The 20,839-nt window shown below is 45.0% G+C and overlaps 1 protein-coding gene across 1 annotated transcript; it reads left to right on the forward strand.

The window, feature by feature from the left end:
* The first annotated feature begins 616 nt into the window (after positions 1 to 616).
* LOC121569805 lies at positions 617 to 12,121 on the forward strand. Its single transcript, XM_041881013.2, has 5 exons — positions 617 to 1,111; positions 4,842 to 5,019; positions 5,192 to 6,069; positions 6,254 to 10,371; positions 11,166 to 12,121. Exons 1-5 carry the CDS (start codon positions 741 to 743, stop codon positions 11,198 to 11,200), a joined length of 5,580 nt encoding a protein of 1,859 aa, XP_041736947.1. The 5' UTR covers positions 617 to 740; the 3' UTR covers positions 11,201 to 12,121.
* Positions 12,122 to 20,839: the final 8,718 nt, after the last annotated feature.

A 20,839-nucleotide genomic window follows, 5' to 3' on the forward strand; every position in this document is an offset into this window, starting at 1 on the left:
TAGCCAACCAACCGCTGCCTCAGGTCTAAAGGGAACACTGTCCTTATTACTTCAGTTATTATTACATAGTTATTACATTATATTTATCACTAGCACCGTCATTACTATTATCATTACTAATGATAATAATTATATTTTGGTTTGCTCTGACTAGTGTTGTCGATTTTCCTCTCCCACTGTCTGCATGTGGTGGGCTTAGTATCAGAGCTCTGTCTCGGACTGAGATGGAGAGAGTCCTGTTGTGGGGCAGAGAGGAGAGGAGAGAAGGGAAAGAGAGGAGAGGAAGGATGGGGAGAAGAGAGGACAGGAAAATAATGGGGAGAGTAGAGGAGAGGGGAGTCCTGTTGTCGGGCAGAGAGGAGAGGAGAGGAGGGATGGGGAGAGTAGAGGAAAGGAGAGGGAAGGCAGGGAGGCAGACAGAGCGGTTGGTTCGTTCTCTTCCCTCCTCTCTTCTCTCCTCGCCTCCGTCCAGTCGGGCGGTTCTCTGAAGAGAAGGACATGGAGACAGAGGGATAATGGTTTTAACAGCACCTTCCCTTTCACTCTTTCTAACTCTCCCCCCTCTATCTCTTTCTCTTTGTCTCTCTTTCTCTCCTGTTTTCCCAGTGATGGCATCATCCACTGCGCAGCTGTGCTCGGGCTCCTGTCACTGCGTCTAGCAACCAGGTCTGAGTGGCGCCCCCTCTACCAGTCCCCTACAACCCCCTCCCAAAAACAACACCAGCAAAACAAATGCGACCATGTACAGTGTGGATGACCTGCTCATCTCGCATGGATACAAACTGCCCCAAAACACTTCTACCGCCCCTCCTGCTGCCTCCCCCACGCCCCCGTCCTCTTACGATAACAAGCGTTACGGTGACCCGTCCTCCTGCCGCCAGGAAATCTTAGAGAGCCGGTCCAGTGGTGGTCATGGAACAGTGAATGGGTATGAGCTACAGTCTGGGCCAGGGGTCTATGTGTACAGCAACAGCACCAGCAGGCAGCCCCAGCCACCAGCCCCAACCAAAGGCGGGAGGGACAGGAACAGCCAACCACAGAAGAGGGAAGCCGAAAGCGGTAACCAAGGTGACGCGCATTCCTTGGGCGATTCTCTCACGACAGATAGCGGGTGAGTCTGTGTATGTGTGTGCAGGGGGGGGATGTCCTCTGCTGTATCTTTTGGAATGCTGGTGTTGTTTTCCGTCGTTTTTTTACATTGCACGCCATCTTGACCTATCTTGCTTGCATGTTGTTGCCTTTGTTAATGTTGTTGTTGGTTTTTTTCTGCTGCACAGAGCTTGTTTGGCACAAATAGATTCATGCAAAGGTGGACTCCGTCAGTCAAGGAGTTCTGCATTGGGAGGTTGCAACACATATTCGCTCCCTCTCTCTCTTACCCCACTCTCCCTCCCTCCCTCCCTCTTCCTCGCCCTCTAATAGACAGGGAGTTGGGGTAATGCTCCTCTTCTCCCCCCAACTCCCTCCCTCTATAAAGCCAGTAGATAGGGAGTTGGGGTAATGCTCTTCTCCTCCCCCAACTCCCTCCCTCCCTCCTCTTCTCTATAAAGCCAGTAGACAGGGAGTTGGGATGATGTGTTCTGGAGTCTTAATCTGCCACATGGGACAGTTGTGTTGTAAACAGACTAGAGCTGCTGCTACTGCTGATAGACCCCAGCACCACCGTCTCAGCATGCCCAGTTCTGAAGACAGATTCAGCATCCCAAATGGCACCCTAAATCCCTATATAGTGCACTACTTTTGACCAGGACGTAAAGGGGGTCCATAGAGCTCTGTTCAAAAGTAGTGCACTGTATAGGGAATAGGGTGCCATTTTGGACGCATCTAGACAGATAGGGACGTCTGCCCGTCGTATCGATAGCCTCACTCTTAGTCGCCACACATAGAAACTCACTTATATAACACATTCAACATTAATAATGCACACAGCATTTAAATATGTAGCCTATATGAACAAGAGATGCTGGCTGCTATATTTAATTTAGTTCACGAGTTATGCAATGGAAACCTTTCCCGGGGAATGTCCCTGAGTGTTAAAATGTAGGATTTTTACATAGACTCTAGTTCTTTCGTCACTGCCTTTCTTCTTGTCAGCTCGAGTAGCCTAGTTGCAGTACCAGTCCTGGAGGATTGTGTATTGAATAGCTCTGTAGATACAGGACGGTCAATAGCATAGATCAGTCATGGAGATCCTATAGCTTAATTCATTCTATATGTAATTCTATGATATCAGTGCCCAATGCCACTCAAGTATATACAGTCGTGGTCAAAAGCTTTGAGAATGACACAAGTATTGGTCTTCACAAAGTTTGTTGCTTCAGTATTTTTAGATATTTTGGGCAGATGTTACTATGCTATATTGAAGTATAATTACAAGCATTCCATAAGTGTCAAAGGCTTTTATTGAGAATTACATTAAGTTTATGCAAAGAGTCAATATTTGCATATTCTTTTTCAAGACCTCTGCAATCCGCCCTGGCATGCTGTCAAATAACTTCTGGGCCACATCCTGACTGATGGCAGCCCATTCTTGCATAATCTATGCTTGGAGTTTGTCAGAATTTGTGGGTTTTTGTTTGTCCACCCACCTCTTGAGGATGGACCACATGTTCTCAATGGGATTAAGGTCTGGGGAGTTTCCTGGCCATGGACCCAAAATGTCGATGTTTTGTTCCCCGAGCCACTTAGTTATCACTTTTGCCTTATGGCAAGGTGCTCCATCATGCTGGAAAAGGCATTGTTCGTCACCAAACTGTTCTTGGATGGTTGGGAGAAGTTGCTCTCGGAGGATGTGTTGGTACCATTCTTTATTCATGGCTGTGTTCTTAGGCAAGATTGTGAGTGAGCCCACTCCCTTGGCTGAGAAGCAACCCCACATATGAATGGTCTCAGGATGCTTTACTGTTGGCATGACACAGGACTGATGGTAGCGCTCACCTTGTCTTCTCCGGACAAGCTTTTTTCCGGATGCCCCAAACAATCGGAAAGGGGATTCATCAGAGAAAATGACTTTACCCCAGTCCTCAGCAGTCCAATCCCTGTACCTTTTGCAGAATATCAGTCTGTCCCTGATGTTTTTCCTGGAGAGAAGTGGCTTCTTTGACCATCCTCCAAAAGTCTTCACCTCACTGTGCGTGCAGATGCACTCACACCTGCCTGCTGCCATTCCTGAGCAAGCTCTGCACTGGTGGTGCCCCGATCCCGCAGCTGAATCAACTTTAGGAGACGGTCCTGGCGCTTGCTGGACTTTCTTGGGCGCCCTGAAGCCTTCTTCACAACAATTGAACCTCTCTCCTTGAAGTTCTTGATGATCCGATAAATGGTTGATTTAGGTGCAATCTTACTAGCAGCAATATCCTTGCCTGTGAAGCCCTTCTTGTGCAAAGCAATGATGACGGCACGTGTTTCCTTGCAGGTAACCATGGTTAACAGAGGAAGAACAATGATTTCAAGCACCACCCTCCTTTTCAAGCTTCCAGTCTGTTATTCTAACTCAATCAGCATGACAGAGTGATCTCCAGCCTTGTCCTCATCAACACTCTCACCTGTGTTATCGAGAGAATCACTGACATGATGTCAGCTGGTCCTTTTGTGGCAGGGCTGAAATGCAGTGGAAATGTTTTTGGGGGATCAAGTTCATTTTCATGGCAAATAAAAACTGAGGCAGCAGACTTTGTAAAAATTAATATTTGTGTCATTCTCAAAACATTTGACCACGACTGAACTATTTGCTTATAGAACAGTCATTTGACCTTATAATAATAATAATAATAATAATAATAATATGCCATTTAGCAGACGCTTTTATCCAAAGCGACTTACAGTCATGCGTGCATACATTTTTTGACCTTGAATACAATCCATGGATACATTGATGATATTAGGCAACATAATACAACCTGCATATTCCCTACCCTTGCCTCAAGTCCAAACAGTGCATTTGATTTGAAAATGGAAGATAATCAAATGAACCACTTATAAAAAATTGCTGTTGCTGGTCTGTTTTTAGCTTAGTTTTAGAACATACATATGGAATATTCCTAATCTTTCCACTAGGAGGTGCAGATAATATCCACTGGTCAAATCAAATCAAATCAAATTGTATTGGTCACATGCGCCGAATACAACAGGTGCAGACATTACAGTGAAATGCTTACTTACAGCCCTTAACCAACAGTGCATTTATTTTAAACAAAAAAAGTAAAAATAAAACAACAAAAAAAAAAGTGTTGAGAAAAAAAAGAGCAGAAGTAAAATAAAGTGACAGTAGGGAGGCTATATATACAGGGGTGATTGGCTAACTAGGCTATAATATATTATGGGATGCAGTGGAGCTTACCTAATGGTCACGCCTGCCTGTACTGACATTACATGAAAAAGGCAGATCAGATCATGGATGGAAAATCAGCCTCCATCAGCCCATAGGGTGCACACATGTGCATGTTTATTAACATGTTCAGTAGGAATATCCAGAAATAGAGATTGTGAGCTTGCAGAGAGAGATGGTGATAAACACAGTGTATTGTTCTGCAAATCAGAAATGCTGTTATGAAGTCTTCAGATACAGTACAGTATCAGTAGCAGACTGACTTTAGTAGTCTAGTGGTGGCCTGTCTGTGGTGGTCTATCTCCCCCTAGTGGTAGAGGGGCTCAACGCAGACACATCATCACTTTCATTTACTGGATAACTATTCCTGATGTGTCCTGTGTGTGTTCTGTGGGTTCTATGGTCTATGAGCGAACCATTGGTTCTAAGTTCTAATACTGTGTATGTTCTGTGTTCTAGGTTCTAATGTGTGTTCTGTGTCTTCTAGGTTCTGATACTGTGTTCTGTGTTCTAGGTTCGATGAGGGGCCCAGAGGGGTGTATTATCATCCTAGGGGCCCCAGAGACGTGTCCTACTGGAGGAGGAGGGGCCAGGACTTCAGCGTTCTCCTGGACTACGCTGACTTCAGAGAGCCCAGAGGAGGTGGTAACAATAGCAGGACAGAGGGGGTGCAGCAGCAGCAGAGACAGGAGGTGATTTGATTCTTTGATTTGTTTATTTAACAATTAAAGATGAAATAGTCCTATATAGTGCACTACTTTTGACCAGAGCCCATGGGTGCACTAAAAAGTAGTACACTATATTGGGAATAGGTTGCCATTTGGGAACGAGCCAAAGACCATTGTGGTTCTGTCCTCTGTCTAGGTGCCCCCAGAGGACTGCCAGCAGCGTGAGAGGCAGTGTTGGGCAGCTCAGTCCCAAGCTCAGGCCCGCTCCAGGCAGAGAGAGGCAGCACTGCAGCAGTGGAGGATGACCACCGTGGAGAGGAAGTGTCAGAGCCTGGGCACGGATGAGTGGCGGCCCACCGTGGTGAGCTTCGCGTGCCAGCTTTCAGACAGCGAGGGCGAGACGTGGTCTCAGGCTCAGGAGCAGTATCTGCAGCAGCGCCACCTCCGCATACCGGATGGCGCTGTGGTTGGAATGGGGCCCAGGAGCGAAGGGAAGGCCCAGTCTCTGCCCCGGATGCTGCAACCGGACAGCCTGCAGTATGTGGACATGTCTGGGTCTATTTGGTCTGGGCCTGGGCAGGACGTGTATAGGAGGGTCAACGGCCACCCAGGGTCTCATCACGACCCTTACAGCAGATATAACCATGACCAGGCCGGGGCAGGAAACAGGGACAGGTGGCCTGAGAACGACAGCAGACCCTCCAGTCAGGTTAGTATGGCTAGCCAGGTCAGCAAAGTGAGTCAGGCTTCTCAAGTACCAAAGGTCCGGTTCAGCCGTCCCCTGCGACCTCCGTCCTACGAGGTGCACCAGCAGACCCGGGGGAGCTCTGAAACGCTGTCAGGAGACCCAGCAGCAGCATCAACCCCCCAGCCCCAGGCCAGGGACAGAACCCCCCTTCCTCACCCAAGGATAGGTGACCCCAATCTGGACTATTGTACACATGATGGAGGGTCTGGCACGGAGCCTCCGGGGTATATCCCTCCCCCATCGTATCCCCCCAAGAGAGCTCCTCGACCTATGAGAGGGGGCCATGGAGGTCACAGGGGCTATGGAGAGGTTCCTGTCAACTACAGGTAAGAAATTATGTAGCTAACCTACTCATGATTTTATATTGCTTGTTTACTTTGCTTTTGAAGCACTTTGACATTGTTTTCTGTAATGAATAGCGCTATAGAGAAGAATCTGCTAAATGACCAAATAAATGTAAATGCAGTGTACAATTTAGAAGTTAAATAAATTATAATGTGTAATTATCAGGTACCACCAGTTGTACCAGCAGCAGCAGAAGCAGCAGATGCGTGGGACCCCAGACCCCTGGTTCGGTAGCAGACACACCGGTGGCGGAGGTTCCTGGCCGGAGCCTCACAGAGAGAGGAGTGTGCCCCACAGAAAGATGCACTACCCTGGCTACAGCAAGCAGCAGCACCAGCCGGGCCTGGGTCCTGGCGTCCAGTACATCCCCTTTGACGACCCACGCGTCCGACATGTCTCCGGGGGAGGAAACTCGTCTCTAGGCGGCGGAGGTAACTCCATGACGGACGCCGACAAGATCCGCCACATCCGTAACTTCACATCCTCCGAGCTTCCCAGTGTCACCGTGTCAGACCACTCGTCTGATGACAGTGCCTTTTTGTCCTCCACCTCCAAGGGGGCGCTGCCGCCACTTGCAAGCACGCCAGACTTGGCTAGTCTCATGCCGCTGAGGTCTGCTAGCGACTATGACAATGACAATAACAGGTGGCAGCAACAACAGCAGCACTGTGATTTGCACAAAGAGACTGGCTCACTAGATAACTTCCCAGCTGCAACTTCCCAAAACTGTAACAGGTATAATCATAAACCAAACCAAGGTGGTCCCTCTGCCTTCCAGCCACCGGCTCCGGCTCCGTCGGTGCGTCACAGCTCCAGCTCAGACCAGGGCTTCTCGGAAACAACCATCACACAGGTGAAGAAGATAGTTCCAGGAGACTCAGGGGTAGACAACAACAACAGAAACTCTAAGAAGAAGTCTCACAGTGAGACCATATTCTGCCTGGTGTCTATCCCCATCCACATGCAACAAACCAATAAAGACTCAGCAGCAGACCAGAACAATAACGAGAAGATGCCTGCCAGTCTGCCAAGTATTCTGCCTATCGTGAGCGTCATCGCCACAGAAGACAACCAAAACACTGTGGTCCAATCCAAATCCGAGAATAGCCAAAGCCTCTGTAGCAAGTCGTTATCAGACATGGGTCTCAAACCCCCCTCCCACACCAGCAGCTTCACCTCAATGAGAAGTACCAGGAAGGGTCCTCTGAGGAAGGAGATAGTAGACACCTGGTCACTCCAGGCCAGTGCTGACAAGGAGCTGTGCTACGCCGGCTCCTGGCCCGGGGATCAATACAGGAACCAAGAGACCCAGACCAGCTCACCCGTGGTGGTGAAGGATCCTGGGGGTACAGGGGGGACAGGTCAGCCTCAGAGTCCCCCTGGAGGACAGGGTCAGGGAGGACAGCCGGGGCAGGAGACAGGCCACCCGGCCTCCGACACCACCATGGACAGCGGTGTGGGCACAGACTGCAGCTCCGGCTCCTACGGTGTGGACTATCCAATGAAGGGCCAGAAGAACCTCCACCCGTCCTGCAACAGCGCCTTCTCCCGTCTCAGTATCAGCCCGGTCCAGTCCCTGTCACTCCCACCCCAGCCTCCACCCTCTGGGCCTGGGGACGGGAGAGACCAACAGACCTCCACATCCAGGAAGACTGGTACTACCACCACCACCTCCAACACCACCAAACCCCCAGTCAATGCCAGCGCTAACAGCCAGGGCCAGGTGGCGTTCGGCCAGTTCCTGCTTAAGCCGGTGAGCCGCCGGCCGTGGGACGCCATCGAGGAGCTGGAGAGTTTCAACAAGGCCGCAGGCGTAGATCTAGACCAGGTCCAGAAGAAACAGAAGGTCCAGCCCAGGAGACCCAGTGTGGACCAGTGTATAGACGACCTGGACGAGGTCTACAGGAACATCATGGAGCTGAGCGGAGAAGACACACAACAACAACAACATCAGCACATAGCCTCTCCGCATCTGGATCCTGAGAGGGAGACGGTTAGCCTTCCAGACCAGCGCCTGAATAACAAACCCAACATCAACATCCCTACCATCAGGCCAAGGCTAGACAGCTGGGGCCCTGGCTCTACCATAGACCCAGACTACAGGGAGGTGAGGAGTGCCTTCTCCAGGCCCCAGCCCCAGAGCAGGACTAGCATCCTCAGACTGAAGAGAGAGGATATGGTTCCCACTGCCACCCTAACAGAGCCCACTGGCTTCAGAGACTACAACTCCCACAATGCACATGGTGACCCCAGGGTAACCTATGACTCCAGACTGACCTACAGGCAGGACCAGGAGCAGGACATCCCCGTCGCCAAGGAGTCTCTACTGAGGGACGTGGGGCTCACCGTTTACACAGAGGCCCCTGGAGGCCCCGTAGAGCAGGGCCAGCACTGTGGCCCCCCATTCACACTGATCACACCATTAGACCACAAGGAACTATGTCAGAATGTACAGCTATCAAGGGAGAGCAGAGACAGAGCATTTTTAACCAAGAACAACCAGGTTGAGGTTGTGGACATCAGTGATGGCAATAATAAGGAAGAGCTTGGCTCCACTAAAGTAGTGGAGGGGGGGAGGAAGGTAAAGATGGATAACGTGCCCATCGTGCCACCCAGATTTAGGGGGCATGAGCCCAATCTGAACATCCGCAGGACCCGGAGTGAGAACAGCAGGTCGCCCAGAGGGGAAGGGTCGCAGGGGATGCCACACACCGGCAGATTGACCAGGGAGGCAGCGTTTGCGTTCAAGGATGATGACTACAGATACAGTGACAGCTCCGATCCTCTGAGTTGGCGTAACGAGGCTACGTTGGCAGATATACACCTGGAGACCCTGCTGATCAAAGAGAAGGCAAACACCATGCCCACAGAGGACCTGAGTAATCTATATGAGGTGAAGTGTGCCAAGGGGATCCCTGAGAACGAGACAATGGAACAGAGAGCAGCCAGGATATTGGGGATAGACGTAGCCCCGGATTCACTGCAAGGGATGGTCCAGCAGAGAGAGGAGGAGAAGAGAGAGGAGGAGCAGAGAGAGGAGGAGGCGTCACTGCAGGGGGTCGTAGAGGAGAGAGAGGACAACAGGCAGGAGTACAGAGAGGATGAGGGAGAAACTGTCAAAGGTGAAACACAGGAGCACAGAGACAACACAGAGATTGAGAGCGAGACCCAGGAACTCAGTCCAGAAGGAGCACATGCTGTGGAATCACTGGGCGTGGTTGAACAGAAAGAGGAGGAGCACAGAGACAACCCAGAGAATGAGGACAAAACTCTAATAGGAGAAACACTGGAGCACAGTCCAGACGAAGACAGAGATACACAGCATGTGAGAAGACAGTACGAGCAAGTGATGAAGGTACAGGTATCCATGGTTACCTTGGGGGAGGAGACGACAGAAGAAGAGGAGACAGGAGGAGGACCCAGTAAGGATGACAGCCTATCAGTATGTGAGGACAAACATGATGGAGGAGACAGAGAGAGCCAAAGCCACTCCTCCATGGTGCTGGACCTGCCAGAGTTTCCCCCCAGCAGCCTCCCCTTGTCACTTCCTGTGACCCCAGACGAGGAGCTGGCCCTTAGCTTGCTGAGTGTGGGTGGAGGAGGGGAGAGGAAGGGGCACATTGGTGGTGCCTCCCCCAGGCTCTCATCCTCTACGTCGCCAGGCTGCACAGAGAGCATGGCCCACATGGATGAGGTGTTCTCAGTCTCCTGCGTCCTTATCAGGAGTTTAGACTCAGGAGAGGCAGAGGCAGAGCAGGAGAAAGATGAAGGGATGAGCCAGGCAGAGAAGAAGAGAGAGAGAGAAGAGATGGAAGAGGACGAGTTGAGGATAGAGTCAGAGCCAGAGGGGAAAGAGATAGACAGGGCAGACAAGAGAGAAGATGATAGGAGAGTGTCCGGAGAGGAGAAAGAACTAGAGGAAGAGTTGAAAATAGAGGAGAAAGAGCAAGAGTTGACAATCAAGGTGGAGAAAGAGCTAAAGGTGAGAATGGAGGAGGAGAAAAGGGAGAGTCAGGAGGAAGAGGAAAGAGAAGCGCATGAGGAAGAGAAAGAGCCAGAGGTGAAAAGAGAGGAGGAGAGGAGTAAAAAGTCAGATGAAGAACAGCAACAGGAGGTTCGGCCAGAGCTGGTGTCCAGGCCAGTGAAACCTCCTCTCCTCCCCAAGCCTGTCCCCATGCCTCGCAGTGGCACGGTGGCCAAAAGAGAGATCACCCTTCCCCTGAGCTTCAGTGTCTCTTCCTGTGGCTCCTCTACAACCTTAGAGGATGACGAGCTGCTCTTAGGTAGGAACATGGACACACACACCTTTAACAATAATACATGTAACTGTTACATATTTATATAGGACTTTTCATACAGAAGTTCAAAGTGCTTTACACTGGGGGAAAATAATCACAAAATCTACAATATACACATATACGTTTAGTACTTTGTGTACTTCGTCTTCGTGTATTTTGTGCTAAGGTAAAATTCTTTATCTCCCTTTTTAGTTAAAGCTTCATTTGATCATGTTTATCACAAGAGGGAGCTATCATCCTAGCATAACATTCAGGATGGAATTTATATACATGATAAAGAAAAATACTGCTAGAAAACACACAAAGAACATTGTCAGATAAACAAGGAGGGATGCAATCTCTGCTCTTGTTGGTTTTGTGGCATTTTGACCCAAATGGACAATTTAGGTGTTTTTATAGCAAAACTGTGGGAGAACCCTGCCATTAAACCACTCCAGAACCTAGCAGTTATCCCAGCTGTATGATAGAGCAGTTTATGGGGTTGGTTTAGCGGGTGTGGATGGAAGAAGGGAGGGAAGGACAAGCCAAGCCATTGTGTGAGCTGGGAATCCACAGAGACACTGGGTCTTACTGAAACACATTGTTTTAGATAAGATGGATTTCCCTAGCCTGGTCCCAGATCTGTTTGTGCTCTTGCCAGTTTGGCATGATCATGTGTGACCAAGAATTGACTTGATAGCACAAACAGACTGGCAGTAAGGATATCCCTCATTACTGTATATGGAATATCATCATGAATGTCTGACTTGATTGTGATTGGTGTCATTTTTTCTCCTCAGAATCCTATGATCCTAGTCGAGTGGAGAGAGTGTAGCCTCTGACCTCTATGACATCTGGGGAGAATCGGCTTTGATCACCACTCCGTCCACCCATCCGTCCGTCAACTTTCCAGTCAATGCCTTGGTTAATGCCTTTATAGTGCACTTATTTTGACCAGAGCTCTATGGGGACTGGTTAAAAGTAGTGCACTATATAGGGAATAAGGACTAAACTTCATCTCACTCAATGACCCCCCCAACCACTGTGCCCCCCTTTTCACCAATACAAGCATTGTTTAAGCAACAGCAACAGTCCATAATATGCCTGCCTGACTCTGATCTGGTGCTCCAATGGCCTTCCGACTGCCAAACAAGAGAACTACCGGGACTCATCAGTCCTCTGGCCTTCATCCTTGTACTCACACTCCTCTTCTTCCTCTTCACCATCCTCCTCTCCTTCCAGACGCTTCCAGTCATGAGCCAACCACTGTTGCTTAACGGGGTGATCTTCCTATCCTGTCCTGTCTGGTCTTTATAGTGTACTACTTTTGACTAGGGCCCTTAGGGCTCTGGTCAAAAGTAGTACACTGTATAGGGAATATGGTGCCATTTGGAATGCAGATTTGGTTTTCTTGGAATTGCATGTCTGCCATCGACTGTCTCCCAATACAACAGCACTGTGGTTCCTATGAATGTAAAGAAATGCTTATGCTTTTCAAACACAAACAAATACTTTAAGACGAAACCACAATAAGACAAACGTCTCATGTTACAATCAGTGTTACCTACATACACCAAATGTAAATAATAATAATAATAATAGAGGTTTAAGGTTTTATTCCAACAGACTTTTGTGATGTTTGTTGCTGAATTTTTTTATATTTTCTTACATGTGTTGAAACTTACACTGAGTATACGAAACATTAAGAACAACTGCACTTTCCATTAAATAGACTGACCAGGTGAATTCAGGTGAAAGCTATGATCCCTTATTGATGTCACTTGTTAAATCCACTTCAATTAGTGTAGATGAAAGGGAGGAGACAGGTTAAATAAATATTTTTTAAGCCTTGAGACAATTGAGACATGGAATGTATACCATTCAGAAGGTGAATGGGCAAGACAAAACATTTAAGTGCCTTTGAACGGGGTATGGCAGTAGGTGCCAGGTGCACCAGTTTGTGTCAAGAACTGCAACGCTGCTGGGTTTTTCACGCTCAACAGTTTCCCATGTGTATCAAGAATGGTCCACCACCCAAAGGAGATCCAGCCAACTTGACACAACTGTGTGAAGCATTGGAGTCAACATGGGCCAGCATCCCTTTGGAACACTTTCAACAACTTATATAGTCCATGCCCCGACGAATTGAGGCTGTTCTGAGGGCAAAAGGGGGTGCAACTCAATATTAGGAAGGTGTTCCTAATGTTTGGTATACTCTGTGTATATGTCGAAGAAGAATCTGATTTTGAAAGCTATACTCTTGAGATGTTATTACCAATTGATACATTTCTCCAGTTCTCTATTCTTGTGTATTTGTGGCTTGGCCGTGAGGCCTGAGAATGTACTTACAGTGGGGAGAACAAGTATTTGATACACTGCCGATTTTGCAGGTTTTCCTACTTACAAAGCATGTAGAGGTCTGTCATTTTTATCATAGGTACACTTTAACTGTGAGAGACGGAATCTAAAACAAAAATCCTGAAAATCACATTGTATGATTTTTAAGTAATTCATTTGCATTTTATTGCATGACATAAGTATTTGATACATCAGAAAAGCATAACTTTTTTTTTATTTGGTACATAAACCTTTGTTTGCAATTACAGAGATCATACGTTTCCTGTAGGTCTTGACCAGGTTTGCACACACTGCAGCAGGGATTTTGGCCCACTCCTCCATACAGACCTTCTCCAGATCCTTCAGTTTTCGGGGCTGTCGCTGGGCAATACGGACTTTCAGCTCCCTCCAAAGATGTTCTATTGGGTTCAGGTCTGGAGACTGGCTAGGCCACTCCAGGACCTTGAGATGCTTCTTACGGAGCCACTCCTTAGTTGCCCTGGCTGTGTGTTTCGGGTCTTTGTCATGCTGGAAGACCCAGCCACGACCCATCTTCAATGCTCTTACTGAGGGAAGGAGGTTGTTGGCCAAGATCTCGCGATACATGGCCCCATCCATCCTCCCCTCAATACGGTGCAGTCGTCCTGTCCCCTTTGCAGAAAAGCATCCCCAAAGAATGATTCCACCTCCATGCTTCACGGTTGGGATGGTGTTCTTGGGGTTGTACTCATCCTTCTTCTTCCTCCAAACACGGCGAGTGGAGTTTAGACCAAAAAGCTCTATTTTTGTCTCATCAGACCACATGACCTTCTCCCATTCCTCCTCTGGATCATCCAGATGGTCATTGGCAAACTTCAGACGGGCCTGGACATGCGCTGGCTTGAGCAGGGGGGACCTTGCGTGCGCTGCAGGATTTTAATCCATGACGGCGTAGTGTGTTACTAATGGTTTTCTTTGAGACTGTGGTCCCAGCTCTCTTCAGGTCATTGACCAGGTCCTGCCGTGTAGTTCTGGGCTGATCCCTCACCTTCCTCATGATCATTGATGCCCCATGAGGTGAGATCTTGCATGGAGCCCCAGACCGAGGGTGATTGACCGTCATCTTGAACTTCTTCCATTTTCTAATAATTGCGCCAACAGTTGTTGCCTTCTCACCAAGCTGCTTGCCTATTGTCCTGTAGCCCATCCCAGCCTTGTGCAGGTCTACAATTTTATCCCTGATGTCCTTACACAGCTCTCTGGTCTTGGCCATTGTGGAGAGGTTGGAGTCTGTTTGATTGAGTGTGTGGACAGGTGTCTTTTATACAGGTAACGAGTTCAAACAGGTGCAGTTAATACAGGTAATGAGTGGAGAACAGGAGGGCTTCTTAAAGAAAAAACGAACAGGTCTGTGAGAGCCGAATTCTTACTGGTTGGTAGGTGATCAAATACTTATGTCATGCAATAAAATGCAAATTAATTACTTAAAAATCATACAATGTGATTTTCTGGATTTTTGTTTTAGATTCCGTCTCTAAAACACAATTACAGACCTCTACATGCTTTGTAAGTAGGAAAACCTGCAAAATCGGCAGTGTATCAAATACTTGTTCTCCCCACTGTATATGTCAGGCTGGATCAGATTGAGAATAGACTGGTCCCAGACTTGTTTTTGCTGTTTTGCCAACTCCTATATGGAAATTGCCATGACAGTTGGCGTGACAGCAAAACAGATCTGGGGCCAGGGTAAATGTATATATAACACTGTGGTGTTTGTCACTCAGAGCAATACTGTTGTTGCACAGGGCTTCTCTTGGGGCTGCTTTGAGTGAGCAGCCGAGAGCCTGTGTATTAAAGGCCCAATCCCAGACCGACCCTTAGACCCTACGCACTATGGTCTAGGGGTCCATTTGGGATGGGGCCTAAGAAATTGATCTCATTACAAATCCCTGTGTTAAATCTGTACCATTTGGTACTAAGAGCACCAGGGGTTGCACTGCTTACTAATGTTATTGGTCCCGTGTCACCTGTCTGTGAGTTGCTGGTGGTTTTGCATTGGTGGTGTCCTTCAGGGATGAATGTGAGGACCATACATTTTTATTTACAGTGCCACCCCCCCAACATGACTGTGCCATGGTGTGTCAAGACTATGTCAGGGTGGTGTGACAGGTTAGAGTTTGTTTTTTCAGCATCAGCAATCGCAGCAGCATTTCATTTCACAAAATGTATTTATGTTTGTTAATCAGTCATCATACTGTACAAAATAAAAAATTTAACTATATTTTCAAATGTTAAAAAGGTTTATATTTAACCGTGCAATTTCATTTGCTCACATAAGTCAATGTGAATATATATTTTTTTGTAATGAATGAATTTGGTGTTGCAATGAATGATAGACATAACAATCTCAGTGTGCCTTGTACACACTTCTGTTTCTGTGGATAAAGTAAATATTAGTGCACTATTTAGGATATAAGGTGCCATTTGGGATGTCCCCAATGTTTATTTGTGTTTAACACGTACAATGTGTACTGTAACTAAGCTCATTTCTTCATTTCAACTGGACATGTTGTAATTTATTGTTAATTCTATATGGATAAGACCATTTTGAGTTATTTTGGCAATCAAAAATATATATTTTTGAAACTACTTTTCTGATATACAGTACCAGTCAAAAGTTTGGACACACCTACTCATTCAAGAGTTTTTCTTTATTTTTACATTGTAGAATAATAGTGAAGACATCAAAACTATGAAATAACACATATGGAATCATGTAGTAACCAAAAAAGAAACAAATCAAAATATATTTTAGATTTTAGATTCTTCAAAGTAGCTACCCTTTGCCTTGATGACAGCTTTGCACACTCTTGGCATTCTCTCAACCAGCTTCACCTGGAATGCTTTTCCAACAGTCTTTAAGGAGTTCCCACATATGCTGAGCACTTGTTGGCTGCTTTTCCTTCACTCTACGGTCCAACTCATCCCAAACCATCTCAATTGGCTTGAGGTCAGATGATTGTGGAGGCCAGGTCATCTGATGCAGCACTCCATCACTCTCCTTCTTGGTCAAATAGCCCTTACACAGCCTGGAGTTGTGTTGGGTCATTGTCCTGTTGAAAAACAAATGATAGTCCCACTGTGCAAACCAGATGGGATGGTGTATCGCTGCAGAATGCTGTGATAGCCATGCTGTTTAAGTGTGCCTTGAATTCTAAATAAATCACTGGCAGTGTCACCAGCAAAGCACCATCACACGTCCTCCTCCATGCTTCACGGTGGGAACCACACATGCGGCGATCATCCGTTCACCTACTCCGCGTCTCACAAAGACACGGCGGTTGGAACCAAAAATCTCAAATTTGGACTCATCAGACCAAAGGACAGGTTTCCACCGGTCTAATGTCCATTGCTCCTGTTTCTTGGCCCACGCAAGTCTCTTCTTTTAGTAGTGGTTTATTTTTTGCAGCAATTCGACCATGAAGGCCAGATTCATCAGTCTCTTCTGAACAGTTGATGTTGAGATGTGTCTGTTACTTGAACTCTGTGAAGCATTTATTTGGGCTGCAATCTGAGGTGCAGTTAACTCTAATGAACTTATCCTCTGCAGCAGAGGTAACTCTGGGTCTTCCTTTCCTGTGGCGGTCCTCATCATAGCACTTGATGGTTTTTGCGACTGCACTTGAAGAAACTTTAAAAGTTCTTGACATTTTCCATATTGACTGACCTTCATGTCTTAAAGTAATGGTGTACTGTCGTTTCTCTTTGCCTCTCTGTTCTTGCCATAATATGGACTTGGTCTTTTACCAAATAGGGCTATCTTCTGTATACCACCACTACCTTGTCACAACACAACTGATTGGCTCAAACGCATTAAGAATGAAATAAATTCCACAAATTAATGTTTAACAAGGCATACCTGTTAATTGAAATGCATTCCAGGTGACTACCTCATGAAGTTGGTTGAGAGAATGCCAAGAGTGTGCAAAGTTGTCATCAAGGCAAAGGGTGGCTACTTTGAAGAATCTCAAATATAAAATATAATTTGATTTGTTTAACACTTTTTTGGTTACTACATGATTCCATATGTGTTATTTCATAGTTTCGATGTCTTCGCTATTATTCTACAATGTAGAAAATAGTAAAAATAAACAAAACCCTGGAATGAGTAGGTGTGTCCAATCTTTTGACTTGTACTGTATACTGTAAAACGTAAATTCATGAACCTGCTAAATGTAAACGTTCAACATATAAAACACCTTGTAAGCTGGCAAAGAATTCTTCACCTTAGTATTTACTTCTAATTGTTATACACTTTGATGTTATTGTTAAAATAACTAACTTGCATATCACATAAGACTAAACGCAAGTCATTGTCCATGATCAACCAGTACTGGTTGAAAGATGTTGTTCTGAACCAAAACAGTTTTCTGTGTATAAAGACTTTTAACATAAACCATTTTTGCCTGCTTGCTACAAACCTACTGCTATTTTCTTTAAAGAAGTTACGTGGTATGGATGAATGTTGCGGGATCTGGTTCAAGACATGCATAAGCAGGAAGTCAGTTTGAGCTTTGGATTGTGATACTGTGGTCCTGATATCAAGCACAGGATAATGTTGACACCCTAGAATTAGAATGATTCTAATTCTATGGTTTACACTACCAACACTGTCCTTCCCTGTAACTCTAGGCTAGGTTCCAGGTGGACAATTGTTATGTGAACATTGTAATAGACCTTTTGTACTGCAAGGTATTTATAACATAGACTATTGTTGCACATCTTGCTGTGATATTTTCTATTTTCATATGAAGTCTGTACGTCTTGTTTTGTAGACGCATATAGGCATACATTTTTTGTTTGTTCTTGCATGTAATGCGTTAGAAGATGTTATGGAGAGAAAGGTATTTGCATATTATTGCGTTTGGTATTATAGTATACCCGATAAGCAGCCGTTATATATTTCATATAATGCATATTTTATTTTCAAATATTTACGCGAAGTATTTAAAATGAAAGCAAGGTATTTTTTTTGAATTCTAAAAAGGGAACTCTGTGTTTAAAGGCACATGTTTGTCTGTAGTCATGGTATGATCATTAAAAATGATCATACATACAGTCAGCATGTGCTACTGTTGTATAACATTGCAGATTATTCATAAATAAACTCTTTGCATGTAAGCTATGCCTCTGTTTTGTATTAACACTTCTGGGCCTCGCTACCGCCCTTACTACGCCAATGAGCAGCCATTTTGACTGTAACATTCTAACAGTATAATAAATAGATTTAATATATGCTATCGGAAAAATAATCCTTTGGTTGTATTAATGAAGGTTTTGGGTAACATTAGAATACGTAATAAAATGTATTTGAAATAACACAATAGCATTTTCATTAGTTTATATTACTGTAGGCGATCTGCTGCAAGGTTATTCTTGGAAAACGTGATATTTTGAAATAGAGCTCTTACATTTTTTTTGTTATTTGGCAAAGTTAAGTGTTTTGGAAACCTCAGAATCTACTCTTTCTGATACTATAGAAATCAAAACGTCTTACCTGCAAGTGACTCCGTAGGAGGATTTGAAAAAGTAACTTTTTGGCATTTAGGAGAAGTCTAGGATGGAGGGCTGCATGACAAAAAATTGCAGAGATATTCCATTTTAAATGAATATGCAGTCAAAATGAAGGCCTTGGCGCTTCTAGTGTTTATATCACTGGAGAAATATGTACAGTACCAGTTAAAAGTTTGGGCACACCTACTCATTCAAGGGATTTTCTTTATTTGTACTATTTTCTACATTGTAGAGTAATAGTGAAGATATCAAAACTATGAAATAACACATATGGAACCCAAAAAGTGTTAAATCAAAATGTTGAGATTCTTCAAATAACCACCCTTTGCCTTGATGACAACTTTGCACACTCTTGGCATTCTCTCAACCAGCTTCACCTGGAATGCTTTTCCAACAGTCTTGAAGGAGTTCCCACATATGTTGAGCACTTGCTGCTTTTCCTTCACTCTGCCGTCCGACTCATCCCAAACCATCTCAATTGGGTTGAGGTCGGGGGATTGTGGAGGCCAGGTCATCTGATGCAGCACTCCATCACTCTCCTTCTTGGTCAAATAGCCCTTACACAGCCTGGAGGTGAATTGGGTCATTGTCATGTTTAAAAACAAATGATAGTCCCACTATGCCAGATGGGATGGCGTATCGCTGCGGAATGCTATGGTAGCCATGCTGTTTAAGTGTGCCTTGAATTCTAAATAAATCACAGACACAGTGTCACCAGCAAAGCACCTCCACACCATAACACCTCCTCCTCCATGCTTTACGGGGGGAACTACACATGCGGAGATCATCTGTTCACCCACACCGCGTCTCACAAAGACCAAAAATCTCAAATTTGGACTCCAGACCAAAGGACATATTTCCACCGGTCTAATGTCCATTGGCCCAAGCAGGTCTCTTCTTCTTATTGGTGTCCTTTAGTAGTGGTTTCTTTGCAGCAATTCGACCATGAAGGCCTGATTCACACAGTCCCCTCTGAACAGTTGGATGTTGAGATGTGTCTGACTTGAACTCTGTGAAGCAGTTATTTGGGCTGCAATTTCTCTAATGAACTTATCCTCTGCAGCAGAGGTACATCTGGGTCTTCCATTCCTGTGGCGGTCCTCATGATGGTTTTTGCGACTACACTTGAAGAAACTTTCAAAGTTCTTGAAATGTTCCGTATTGACTGACCTTCATGTCTTAAAGTAATGACTGTCGTTTCTCTTTGCATATTTGAGCTGTTCTTGCCATAATATGGACTTGGTCTTTTACCAAATAGGGCTACCTTGTCACAACACAACTGATTGACTAAAACGTATTAAGAAGGAAATAAATTCCACAAATTAACTTTTAACAAGGCAATTAACAAGGTTAATTGAAATGCATTCCAGGTGACTACCTCATGAAGCTGGTTGAGAGAATGCCAAGAGTGTGCAAAGCTGTCGTCAAGGCAAAGGGTGGCTATTTGAAGAATCTAAAAAATAACATATTTTGATTTGTTTAACACTTTTTTGGCTACTACATGATTCCATATGTGTTATTTCATAGTTTTGATGTCTTCACTATTATTCTACAATGTAAAAAATAGTAAAAATAAAGAAAAACCCTTGAATGAGTAGGTGTGTCCAAACTTTTGACTGGTAGTGTAAATGTATAGTCTATTTGGATTCAGTGCAAAGAGAGTCTGAATCATACAGTTGTATTCATGATGAATTCATAATAATAAAATGGCATCTGTTTTATCTAAAAGATTCTAAACTACACTATTCTGGCAGTGCTAACTAGGGGAGACGGGGCAATTGTCTTTTTTTTGTCTTTTATTCTTGCTCAGAGACCACTTGAACTAGGCCAGTAATTTTTTTATGTAAGAAACTTACATCTGTCTCCTAACCACTCATACCATTTATATGTCTGAAGTTTGGATCACAATACTGATTTTAATCCAAAAAGTCTGGGCATTACATTTGCCCCAGTCCTTGCCAGGGGCAATTGTAACTGTAGCTGAGGTCAAAGGTAACACCTAAAAAAGAAACCAATACATTCACTTAACTTAAAAAACATTCATGTTTATGAATTATCATATTATCATAGACATATGTAAGGATTTTGCCTGAAATATAATTATTTCTAAGTATGTAACCAATATTTACAGTAACAGCCCTGTTTTTGCATGGCCATTTGGTTCTTCTCAAAACATCTGAATAGTCTGATGGTGACCAAATTATATTAGTTTACAAGTTATTTAGCACTTTACAGTGCTAAAGTTAGTTTTTGTATAATTAATGTAGAATTCATACAATCCTAAAATAAAATACAAATCATATTTTGGCTGCTTGGCTCAGGGTCATTTTAACAATGAGTTACAATTGCCCCCAACCCACCAGCCATGACAAAACCTAATGTGCCAAGCAAAAGACAGCAATAGTGACACATGTCAATCATGTCAATATTTAGCCAACATATAGTGATGAAAATTACTTGGACAGTATAAGAAAAATACAGCAGGTGGAAAAAACGCATTTGACCCTAAAAAACAAACATTTGCAAATAGTGAGATATTTGGCTGACATATTTCAAGCAGGGAGTGAACCTAAATGGGCATGTA

The sequence above is a fragment of the Coregonus clupeaformis genome, chromosome 7 (genome assembly GCF_020615455.1).
Source record: "Coregonus clupeaformis isolate EN_2021a chromosome 7, ASM2061545v1, whole genome shotgun sequence".
NCBI lineage: Eukaryota > Metazoa > Chordata > Actinopteri > Salmoniformes > Salmonidae > Coregonus > Coregonus clupeaformis.